Source organism: Eleutherodactylus coqui, chromosome 6, assembly GCF_035609145.1.
Source record: "Eleutherodactylus coqui strain aEleCoq1 chromosome 6, aEleCoq1.hap1, whole genome shotgun sequence".
Classification (NCBI taxonomy): domain Eukaryota; kingdom Metazoa; phylum Chordata; class Amphibia; order Anura; family Eleutherodactylidae; genus Eleutherodactylus; species Eleutherodactylus coqui.
The window spans coordinates 183,718,262-183,730,798 of NC_089842.1; the positions used below are offsets into that span (position 1 = coordinate 183,718,262).

The 12,537-nt window shown below is 46.9% G+C and overlaps 1 protein-coding gene across 1 annotated transcript in view; it reads left to right on the forward strand.

The window, feature by feature from the left end:
* Positions 1–814: 814 nt before the first annotated feature.
* ITPKA (inositol-trisphosphate 3-kinase A) overlaps positions 815–12,537 on the forward strand; it is a 94,158-nt gene continuing 82,435 nt past the window's right edge. The window contains exon 1 of the mRNA XM_066608422.1: positions 815–1,459. Within this exon, the coding sequence (XP_066464519.1) occupies positions 914–1,459 (546 nt within the window). The 5' untranslated portion in view covers positions 815–913. The remainder of the gene's footprint in view (positions 1,460–12,537) is intronic.

Here is a 12,537-nt window from a genome sequence, read left to right on the forward strand (position 1 = left end):
TGTATGCACATGGGCTGTTATTCCGACACATAGAGTAAAAAAAATTGCAGCATGCCCTATTCTGGTACGATTTGGTGTCCCGCGCATCAGACAGCACACGGGTGGGCTGTCCATGTGCAGTCCCATGCAAGATGCGTCAGAGATTTGGTGCAACTTTTAAATTGTTTGTGTGCGTGTAACTTTATGCAACTGTGTTTTAATACTGTCACTTAACCGGCTTCATATACAGTGGTTATACCTATTATACATGTGTGGGTGGCCTATCCAGTAGTGGGTGCAAGTAGCTGCTGACAGTCTACTAGCAAGTGTAGGTACCCCTCTCACCACGGACCCCACATCTATTGCACTTACCGCACAGAAACACCAGAACAAAGCGAACAGTTTTCAGAAATGTCTTATTTTTGGGGAAACACAGTAAATGTGGTGATTTTTTTCATTTTCAAGTGTTTTAAGTCTGAAACAGGTCAAGATATAGCTGAATATTGGCCATACAACCAGCGGCACAACTACAAGCTGTTGGGCGCCAATGGCGAAATCTGTAACAGGGCCCGCTATCGCGTACCATTTATAAAACTTGTGCCTTCCATTGGACCCTGTAGCAAGTGCTACCTCAGTATGTAGTCCCCTCAGCCTCTGTCCTGGTCAGGTTTACAGTAAGTCCCTGGCACTGGGATGCTAACAACAGCCATAAAACCTGTCTACTACAAGTCTAGCCCTGAAGCTGGATACACACAAGAAGCCTGGCCTCCCTCCCACACATTACAAGTCCCAGGTTGAGAAGGAGGAAGTGAGTGTACAGTAGTGTGTAGCCGCCGCCGCACCGCACTGCTCTCCCTCACATCTATGACAATCACACTTCTCTGTAGCACGCTGTCCTCGATCCCCCCTCCACCCCCGCAAAGCAACGTTTTGGATGATTCCCACAGAAGTAACGAGCGGCACCGGAATGAACCATAATGGGGGTCCAGGGGAGCCCCCTATCTCTCCAAGTCTAGGCAGCGGTCGGAAGCGATTTAGCGTAGGGGAGCTGCGACTGTACTTTGAAGCTCGCTGCGCGGCGGAGCGGGACGGCCACAGGGAGCCCCGGCGCAGGAGAAGGATGGGCAGCGGGAGCTGGCATCGGAGCAACGGGGAGGTATCCGAGGAGCCGAGGAGAGGGAGCTGGGAGGCTGCGCGGAAGAAGCACGTTATCATCCCGCAGCTGCTGGTGACCAGTAGCGAGGAGCCGCAGCCTCCCCCCAGCCCGGCGGCGGTGCTCCTAGATGTGCCGGGCTGGGACGGCATGAGGACCGACGGCTTGTTAAAGCTCCACAACCGGCGGCTGTCGGTGTCCAGCACGTCCCTGTCCTCCACCGGCTCGTCGTCCGCGCTAGAGGACTCGGAGGATGATCTGCTCAGCGACTCCGAGAGCAAGAGCCAAGGGAACGTGGACCTGGAGCACAGCGAGGAGCAGAGCCTGGTAAGGGCACAGGTGCCACCTGCCCACCCCACGGGGTGCCAGCACTTACTGCACAGAAGTGACAAGGAGTTTCAGGCAGTGCCAGAAAAAAGCTTGGCACGGAGGTGCATGGCAGTTTTCATTGGCATAGTGATACGGGATGCCCATGAAACATGAATAGGTGCCACAGATTGTTGCTGGCACAGGGTGCAAGGGATTCTCTGACTGGCTTAATTAGTAGTTGAATAAAACCTGGAGCCCAACAGGTGGTACAGAAGGTGCCCAGTGGTGTGTGATTGGCGCAGGGTGCAGCATAGTAGCTAAATGGCAGGGCAGTGTGAAGGTGGCATAAGGGAGAATATGCTGCAGGGTGTCAAACAGTGGCAGAATGACACATGTATAGTTGGCACAGGTGGTAGATCATGTCTGACTAGGAAACAGGGCTGACTTGTTGCTGAAAAGTATAGGGTGAGTGGCAGCATGGAGTTTTACCAATGGCCTGCATGCAAAGGCTGGTTGGTATAGGGCGCAAAACATTGCCTACTACCATAGTAAAAAAGTATGCCCAACAACGGTTAAATGGAGGCCCATAGCTGTAGAAGGGGCACACAGTGTTAGAGCATGTTTGACTGGCATAGGGTGCTGAACTATGGAATCTGGCATAACGCTACAGGTTGCTCATCAGTCAGAAGGTGTTTAAGGAGCACACTGCTAGATAAAGGATAAATGACAGGACAGTGTTTGTTGGCATAGTGGCATAGGATGCCCGTCAGTTAGAAGGTGTTTAAGGAGCACACCAGAAGATAAAGGATAAATAGCACAGTGCAGGACAGCGTCTGCTGGCATTGTGGTATAGGATGCCCATCAGTCAGAAGGTTTTTAGCACAATGAAGGATAATGATTGAGTGAAAGAGGGCACAGGGAAGTGTCTGCTGGCATAATGGGACAGGATGTCCATGAGTCAAAAGGTATCTGATTAGCCCAAGTGGCATAGGGTGCCGGACAGTAGTCAGACTGGCACAGGGCTCTGATATAGGTTGCACCCATGGGTTTGAGTTGAGGTAACTGCATGGCATATTCAAACTGGTACACTTTGGATTGCATAGGGTGTATTGTTGTGACCTGCATGGTAATTGTAATATAGAGTTGTAAGGAAGCAAAGTGGTTTATAGTAACGATATGGGGTCATTGATGGTGGTTGTAGATGTCAGATGTGAGTGGCATGTAATAAATAACTCCCATTGCAGAGACTAGTGATGAGAAAAGTACTGTTTGTGCTGGATACCTGTTCCTATTGGAATTCTTTGTGCAGCCATGTGTATGTGTGGTCTAGTGCCAGTGGGTGATTGCTGTGGGATTATTTACATGGCTCAAGTGTCCCCTTGACTAGTTTTGTATCTGTAAGTCCATATCTGCTCACTCATATCCTCAGTTCTTTGCTTAGGTATGTTGCAGGATAAGTTGGCGATAGGCCAGGTACATCCCCAGAAATGCTTTGTATTGCTAAGTTGTGAGGTGTTGTTTTCCCCTATGTGATAGGATACATAGGCATATTTGAGCTAACTAACACAGATCCTGCATTATATGATATTATTGCGCACTTGCCGATTCATTTGTTTCCAGGTTATAACTTCTCATCCCAAAATGCTGATATGAACCCTACGCCTTACAGCAGCTGTATAGTGCAGGAACATCTTCGCTAAAGCTAATGGGAACTTACATCCTACTGTATATTAGAAGATTACATATTCAACAAGTCAAATCAACCTCTCTCTGCTTTCCCTGTAAACCTCCTACAGACTCCGACTCCCACATTGGCCACTAGAGGCCAGCACAACAAGCTGCACCCCAGATTGGTTTAATAAAGTATGTCATTTTACAGCCTACAGTGAAGTAGAACACTGTCACCTTACTGCAAGTAAGAAGTGTTAAAGGGGTTTTCTTTTTTTCGAACACTGTTTATGACCTTAAGGATATTGTATATCTTCAATAGCAGATTGTTGGGAATCTGCAACCCTATTGATCAGCTGAGGAGAAGCTTGTTTCAGTTGGCCAGAAAACTCATACCGCTGTTCTTTCAGCAGTGGCCCAGTTTGGTATTGCAGCTCTATTCCATTCACTACCATGAATGGGAATGTCCTGCAAATTGATGACTTTATCCTAAGGATTAGATAAGTTTTAGATAAATGAAGTTTGTTCAGTGTAGTTTTGTAATTTATTAATATACTTTTTAACCTTTTTTATTATTTTTATGTGAAACCTGTATTATTTATTTATTGTACTGCTCTCTGCTGAGAAATGGATACAATTGTATCCAGTATAGAACGATATGTGCTTCCTGGACCAATATATCTTTTACATGAGATCTGAGTTTAGGGCAAAGCAAAATTGAAGGTTATAAAGGAACCGTTTATGCCTCTGCTCTTAATGGGAGTTTAAAGGGATCAACTAGCTTAAAAAGTGCATTTTCATAACCCTATTATTGAATTCTGAGTTGCGGGACTGTAATACCAGGACGGCAAAAGGTTCGCCAGCGGAGGAGCCACTGCCACTGACTAGCTCTCCATTCTGGGGTATAGAGGGGGTCCTGAGCGTGAGACCCCACCTTAAGACATTCATATGTCCTAATAGGGCAAATCAACAGGGCTTGTACTACTTTCACAACAGGGGTTGTCCCGCGAAACAAAGTGGGGTTATACACTTCTGTATGGCCATATTAATGCACTTTGTAATATACATCGTGCATTAAATATGAGCCATACAGAAGTTATTCACTTACCTGCTCCGTTGCTAGCGTCCTCGTCTCCATGGTGCTGTCTAATCTTCAGCGTCTAATCGCCCGATTAGACGCGCTTGCGCAGTCCGGTCTTCTCCCTTCTGAATGGGGCCGCTCGTGCCAGAGAGCGGCTCCTCGTAGCTCTGCCCCGTCACGTGTGCCGATTCCAGCCAATCAGGAGGCTGGAATCGGCAATGGACCGCACAGAAGACCTGCGGTCCACCGAGGGTGAAGATCCCGGCGGCCATCTTCACAAGGTAAGTAAGAAGTCACCGGAGCGCGGGGATTCGGGTAAGTACTACCCGGTTTTTTTTTTTATCCCTGCATCGGGTTTGTCTCGCGCCGAACGGGGGGGCTATTGAAAAAAAAAACAACCCGTTTTGGCGCGGGACAACCCCTAATGATGGAAGAAAAGTTACTGAAGTGTATAACCATGGTGAAAACCAAATAAAATAGTGCCAAGTTGCATGCTTGCAAATGTCTACTTTGTAACATTAGATATTGTTACTATTTGTCATATAGAATCTTCCTGCAATATGATACTTTATTAGAGTATTTTATAAAGGGGTTCCCCATCTTGGCCTGACACGGTCAAATGGAAAGACCACTCTGTGCAAGGTGGCCGACAGCACAGAAACAGCGGACCTTGGCAGAGCTACAGTGTCCATTAATTCCCGTAGAAGTGAATGTAGGAGCTTTGGAAACAGCGTAGTTCACTGTGCTGTGTTGTTTCTGTAAATCCCATTCACTTCTACGGTAGATACACTAAACAGCGTACTGCAGCACACTTGGCTGTTTCTGTAATTCCTGACCACATACTGCCAGGCCAGGGGCAGCAGGGGGCAACAACTGGAAATAGGTATGGGTCCTAGAAGTGATACTTGCTACCTATTAAACTTTTAAGGCATATCCTGTGGATATGCCATAACAGTCAGTTTGGGAATACCCATTTAAGTGTATTTTAAATGGTGCTACCCTGAACAATGGTTTCTTATAGCTGTGATGCCATAAACCACTGATATGCCTTATTCTGTTATTTATAATCTGAAAGGAGAATTACCAGAAATGTTATTTAAAAGTTCCTTTAATGTTCAGGAATAAGCTTTCTAAATAGTGTACTACTTATCCGTGTCCAAATGTACTGACCTGTAGCCTGCAGCTTCTCTTTTGTTATGTACCAAGAACAGTACTTCCTTTATACAATCTGGTGGTTTAGCCTTAGGGGGGGTTTCCCACTTATGGCTATTGAGGACCTATCCTAAGGATAGGTCATTAGTAGAAGATCAACAGGGGTCCACCGCCCTGGACACAAGACGATTAGCTTCTCCCTGGGCTGGTGCCTGTGTGTATGGAGCTGTTTTTGTGGAAATTAGACAGCTCTGTACATTGTGTAGTGGCCCCACCTGGTATTACATGTTGAGTCACATTGAAGTGAAGCCGATCTGCTATTTATTAGTTAGTCTGACGATGGGTCATCAATAGCTAGGAGTGGGAGAAACCCTTTAACATAGTGGGATTGTGTGAAATTGTGCACACTCCACTGCTACCATACACATTAGAAAACGGACACTGATGTGGATTTAGAGCCACGTAGCATCCCGATGACAGGGCTGAATAAAGCCACAGGTTCTTAATGTGTGCCTCCAGTTATAAATTAATTTTTCATAAATCAATCGAACAAATGAAGAAACTTTGTGTTATATTTGAGTACAGAAAAATGCCTAGTTCTCTGCTTATCAAACTTATCTCCTTCTCTCTGTTAACTGATACAATCTGTCTTCAGTGAGCCAAACATAATATGGATTATCGGCTCCACTGAGGGATCAGGTTACATCTATTGCCCATAGATGTCTATGGAGAGGGAGAACAAAGCAGGAGACATTGCTATAAAAAAATAACCGCGGCATGCTAAATATTGCTGCGATTTGCAATGTTTTGTAGTCCATGTTTCCCTATGGAGCCTTTCTTGGTGTTGTATCGCATGAAAACGTGGTTTTCGTGCGGTTCAATGCAACTTTTACAGTAGGAAGTCCTACTGTTTGTCCATAAACTAAGCCCTATCACCATTAAAAAAAAATAAACAAACACAGTACATCACCTAACAGGCGCTGTCACCTCTGCCGCACTTCTCTTCCGCAGATCCCTGGTACTTGTTTGAAGTCTTCAGGCAATGCTACCTGGATTGGAGGTTCAAAAACCCTGCCCCCAGGAAGCGCTGGCTCTGATTGGTTCTCGAGCGCCATGGCTCAGCCAATCACTACAACGCTCGATGAACCAATTACAGCCATCATATTGAATGGCTGTGATTGGTTCATCGAACGCCAGCTCTGATTGGCTGAGCCGTGGCGCTAAAGATCCAATTAGAGCCAGCACTACCTGGGGCCGGGTTTTTGAACCTCCAATCCAGTGGAAAAAAAACAAAATAGTGATGGAAAATTGAGAAACGGAGTGAAAGTGAAGGTCTTGAGTTTCAGTGCATTTCTATGGACAGAAACTCATATTCTGGCACCTCGGCTTGTGGGGTGCTCCAGGCTCCCGGTATTAGTGTATCTTGACGCCACCAGAAGTGTGGGTGGTGACAAGATACTAGGTGCTTGACAGGGGGGTGATGCCCCCTGTTCCTGATAGGCTCCTATTTCTCACCCTCACAGCAGGTCCTGCAACTCAGCAATCCACAGCAGTCTTGTCAAGTGAGTATAGCGCCGCTGCAGCAGCAGCCTCCTGGCAGCAGCTTTCCCCCCGGCGTGGGCTTCTACCTATCACTGTTACTGCAGTTACTGTCCCCGCCGGCATCTGCGGTGGCAGCCTCCCGGCAGAAGCGCTTCACTGACCGTGCCCTTCTCTTACCGGAGCCCCTATGACTGTCCCTGCCGGCTGCAGTGTAGAAATTTTCGGCTCCGCTCCCTTGTAGTGGAGGCGGAGGAGGTAGCGGAGAGCCATTGGTGCAAACATTTCAAGAGCGCCAGTAAGGGCGACTGAAATGTGCTTGCGTCCCGCACTCTAAGTCCCCCCACAGCAATAAGCAGCGTGTTCTCCCTCATAGCAGTGCCGTGATTTTTGCCTTGGCAGGAGGCTTAGGGATGTTATGGGGTAGGCTTTCAGCAAATAATGTAAGCCTAACAGCTACACTAATACTTAGCCGTCCAGCCACGGCAAAAAGCACTACACACTCTTTAGCTAGGACCTTTGAAAAGTCACCAATCAGAAGCTAGGGGTGTGACAGGGGTGTGCCTGCATCCAAGGCCTGTCAAACCCCTAGCTTCCTGGTGGTGTCAAGGTACACTAATACCCAGGCTCCCCTTTGTTCCTTCGCAGCCCTGACAAGATTGAAAGCTAAAGAGCACAAGAAGATTAAAAGAACCAGTTATTCCCAAATCTGCTCTTTAGGCAGCAACATTTGTAGCTTTTGTTTGTCCAGTTCTTGTGCTAAGTGCACTCTGATACGGGCTGCTCCCGCACAGCTCTAATACTGTGCTACAGGCGCTACTGTTCAAATATTTGTCACCTGACAGCGCTGAATGTCAGGGAACTCCTCGCTGAGACGCGGATTTCCATCTTATTTGTATACAGTGAGTCTTTAAGTGTGCATTTAAGAATCTGTTGCCTTCATACCGGTGCCAATTCTCGAGGGATTAGAACACCTCATATTAGCGTAGGGAAATTCGATGAGCAGTCTAATAGAGCCAGGCAGCTGCCTTCAGGGCACATTGAGAAGTGCTGTGATCTACGGTAACCTATATATTACCATGCATACTAGTTTTCTTACTAAACGCATTATAGCAGACTGCCCATCCCCTTGTAATGTTTGCATGTACTTGTTTAGTTTATGCGTGTTGCGTGTCTGTGATTCAATGCTAATTAAGTATCACACACTTGGATTTGAATTGCGGATTCCGCAATTGGCGTCCGTGCGGACGAGCCATGGTAAAACGCGGGATATTGAAAGGCATGCCATTTTAAATTTTCCTATAGATACGAATTGCGTATTCTGCAAGCGGGGAAAAAAATCGCAGCAAGCTCTATCTTACTGCGTAATCCGCAACCATTAAGTCCATTGTGATCTAAGGTCGCGGATATGCCCACAGCCCATATGCAATCACATTGCATATGGGCTGCGGGTGCAGAAAATCCAAAAAAAAAAGCTGTACTGCGCATGGCCGCCTGAGAGCAGTCATACACAATACAATTACTTGCTGTATGCAGGGTCACTGGCTTGTTTCACCTTACCCGGTCGTATGAGTTCGGCCTTAGGCCGTTCTCACACGTGCAGTCATGCATTTTTGAATGCATGTTACTGCGTTTGACAGTGTTTTTTAACGCACCCCATCATTGTGATGAGGGGCATTAAAAAGCGCTAAAACGTGCAAAAATAGAGCAGCCAGCGCTCTAATGGCGGTGTTCGAAACTCCAAGTTTGAGTGTAGGTTTGCAAAGCCCCATTGAAATCGTTGTATCACAATTAGCACAATGGTTTAAACACCGCGCTAATCGCGGTAAAAAGCGGTCTTTGTGAGAGCAGCATTAGAAGTATATAGATGTCGGCTACAGGGACTGTTCCAAGCGTGCATACATATGTGTCTGCCATGATGGAAGTGCAGGTCTTCTTATGACTAGGTCACTGCTATGTTGCGTTCCCCTCAGCAACAAACTGGGTCGGCACAGCAGGACTAAGAATCCACATCAGGCATTTCAGACAGTGTATTGTGAGAGCAGCTATTACGGCATATAACAAGGGGTTGTAAATTGCAGGAAACCCTTAATGTGAAAGTTCATCTTAAAGGGGTTGTCCCGCGGCAGCAAGTGGGTCTATACACTTCTGTATGGCCATATTAATGCACTTTGTAATGTACATTGTGCATTAATTATGAGCCATACAGAAGTTATAAAAAGTTTTATACTTACCTGCTCCGTTGCTGGCGTCCTCGTCTCCATGGTGCCGACTAATTTTCGCCCTCCGATGGCCAAATTAGCCGCGCTTGCGCAGTCCGGGTCTTCTCCTGTCTTCTATGGAGCCGCTCGTGCAGAATGCAGGCTCCGTGTAGCTCCGCCCCGTCACGTGCCGATTCCAGCCAATCAGGAGGCTGGAATCGGCAATGGACCGCACAGAAGAGCTGCGGTCCACGGAGACAGAGGATCCCGGCGGCCATCTTCAGCGGTAAGTATTGAAGTCACCGGAGCGCGGGGATTAAGGTAAGCGCTCCGGTAAGCTTTCTTTACCTCCCTGCATCGGGGTTGTCTCGCGCCGACCGGGGGGGGGGTTGAAAAAAAAAAAAACCCGTTTCGGCGCGGGACAACCCCTTTAAAGCGACCCTCCAAATTGGATTGGAGGGGGAGTGTTATGTGACCTGCCATTCGTCTTCTGTGCCATGAAACCTCTGATCTGCTCTAATCACAATTTTCTAACTACCTAATGCACACTTTGTGCTGTTCTCAGGTTGGCCAGTGCTGATCTCATGATCAGCACTGGCCAATCAGAGAGTAGGTATAGTGCATCGGTAGTCTAACACTACAAAAGGATTGTGTAGATTAGGTAGATGGAAGATTGTGTCTGCCATCTTGGACGACTAAAAATGAAGCCCATAACCAGCAGATCGGAGAAACCATAGTACAGAAGAGCGAGAGAATTTGCTATGGAACTGCTTAAAGGGGTTTTCCAGGCAGTGCCCACTTGCAGTACCAGATATATCGGGGTCGGAGCAGATGCCCCTTTAATTCTTATAATGATCTGTGAATATATAGTATACCATATTAATCTGTAATAAGCAAATACTTGCAAAATAATTGGTTTCGGGTGCATTCACACAGAATGGTTTGGATGTAGTGTAAATTACGTGCGCTTTTTTGCCTTGATTTTCCCACATTTACAGTAAAAAGTCGCAAAATGTGGCAAAAATGTGCTTAGTTTTTCCAATCTGCCTCTTTTTTACTGTATCAAATTGACCTTCCTTATGTGAATGCACCCTTCATAAGTCAGTCGGGGGACTTGTGTAGTATGTAGGATATGATTTTAAATTGTGGTTGGAAACGTACAGTATTTTTAACTAGTTTTATGTAAAATGATATACAGTGCATATTGCCTACATATATTAAAGGAAATCGGTCGTGACTACAAACCCATTTATGTTAGAGCAAGTAGAAAAGTAGGCAGGTGCAAAATGGGCGAAGATAGAGCAGGACCTATCTTTTCGCGGGCGTAGAAAATAAAGGTCCAAGAAAATTAGGGTAGGTCCTATCTTTTCACGTATATAGGATTTTCTTATGAGAAATTCGCTTGTTAAAACGAAGCCATTGAAATCAATGGCTTTGCTTTGTCGCGCTATATTGGCGGGATTTTCACGTCCGCAAATGCTTCCGAAAATACGTTTGTCTGTTTAAGCCCGTAGTACTGTAGCTCGGGGATAAACTGGCTGTTGCATTTACCACCGTTGATTTACAGCTATTTGTAAGGCTGCTGCGTGCTAACCTCTGTGTCTTTGGTATGAAGATGGGCATAGAGGATAATAGCTTTGCAACCACGTAATGCAGGTGTCTAGACGGCTTAATGTAAATGCACCCACACATTACGTAATAAACGCTCCTGCCGCTTGCTGATTGGGTGCATCTTGCTATGGATATATCTCCCTGGGTTACATCCTCTGTACAGTACTGTGCAAAAGTGTGGAAAAAAGCTGCAAAGTAAGGCCACTCTCACATACGCACTTTTTACCACAATTACCGCAGAGCTTTGAATGTTGCGCTAATTGTGGTAGAACGCTCTCATTGATTTCAATGGGGCCTCGCAGAACTGCGCTAAATTGCAGCGATTTTCGAGCGCTGTCTGTCCTGTTTTGTTGCATTTTTGCGCTTATTAACGCACCTCATCACCCCTCATAATGATGGGATGAATTAAAAAACGCGATTGGACGCATTAACCTGCGTCCAAAACGGCTGTAAAATTGCGGTAGAATGCTGCAATCAAAATTGCACTTTGCCGACCCTGTCTGTGAGAGTGGACGGAAAATTATTTCAAAAGTAGAAGTGTTAATAGTCTTTCTGTGGATGTAGGCTTGCCAAAATCCTTCTGTCTCTTTATGTAATCCAGACAGATTGGATGATGTTGAGATCAGGGCTCTGTGGGGCCATATCTTCACTTCCAGGACTCCTTGTTCTTCTTTACACTGAAGGTAGTTCTTAGTGACATTGGCTGGATGTTTGGGGTTGCCCTGCTGCAGAAAAAATTTGGAGCTAATCAGACTCCTCCCTGATTATTGCATAATGGATAAGTATCTGCTTGTATTTCTCAGCATTGAGGACACCATTAATGCTGACCAAATCCCCAACTAGTACATTTGCTTAAATGCAGCCCCAAACTTGCAAGGATCCTCCATCATGCTTCAGTGCTGCCTGTAGACACTCATTATTGTACCGCTCTCCACCATGCTTCACTGCTGACTGCAGACATTCATTACTGTACCGCTCTCCCCATGCTTCACTGCAGACACTCATTACTGTACCACTCTCCAGCTCTTCGGTGAACAAACTGCTTTCTGTTACAGCCAAATATTTATTTTTGATATAGTAGTTCAGAGCACCCGCTGCTATTTTTCTGCACCCCAGTTCCTATATTTTTGTGCATAGTTGAGTCACTTGGTCTTGTTTTTTCGTTGAAGGTATGTCTTGCATTTTGACCACAATTCTTCCATGAAGACCTCTTCAGTACTGTTGTACCTTGATGCCACCGAAGCATAGGGGCTGACCGGGCTTTGGTGGAGTGAAGACCCCCTGTCTGACCCTTAGCTTATAATTGGCTAGTACTACGGCAGAGAGGAAACTGACAGGCGAGGTGTTCTGCCTACAGCAGGGAACATTGACAGCAGGGCCAGCTTGTGTCCCCCTCTGGCTCCGCTCCCGTGCAGCCCTGCAGGCGCTGCTGCCGTAACTGGTGTCACTTACCACCCCGCTGCTCTTTCCAGCAGCCTGACAGGAGGGGATGTGGGGCCAGCTCGTGTCCCCCTCTGGCTCCGCTCCCGTGCAGCCCTGTGGGCGCTGCAGCCGTGACCGCTGTCACTCACCTCCCCGCTGCTCTCCCCAGTGGCCTGACAGGAGGGGAAATGGGAAGAGTGAAGTTTCACCGCACCTACATTGTGAGCCGCGGAACCGGCAGCCGACCCAGAACACTGGGATGTGTGAGAGAAGGCCGGAGGAGTCGGTGACTACCACTGCTTCTTCCAGCTTCCATAGTGGCCACAGAATATGCAGTGCTGGACAAGGAGCCGCCGGGATTGGCGAGTGGCAAGGTCCTAGCAGTGTGCAATGACTTTTGGCTGAGATGGATAGTTAGGGTT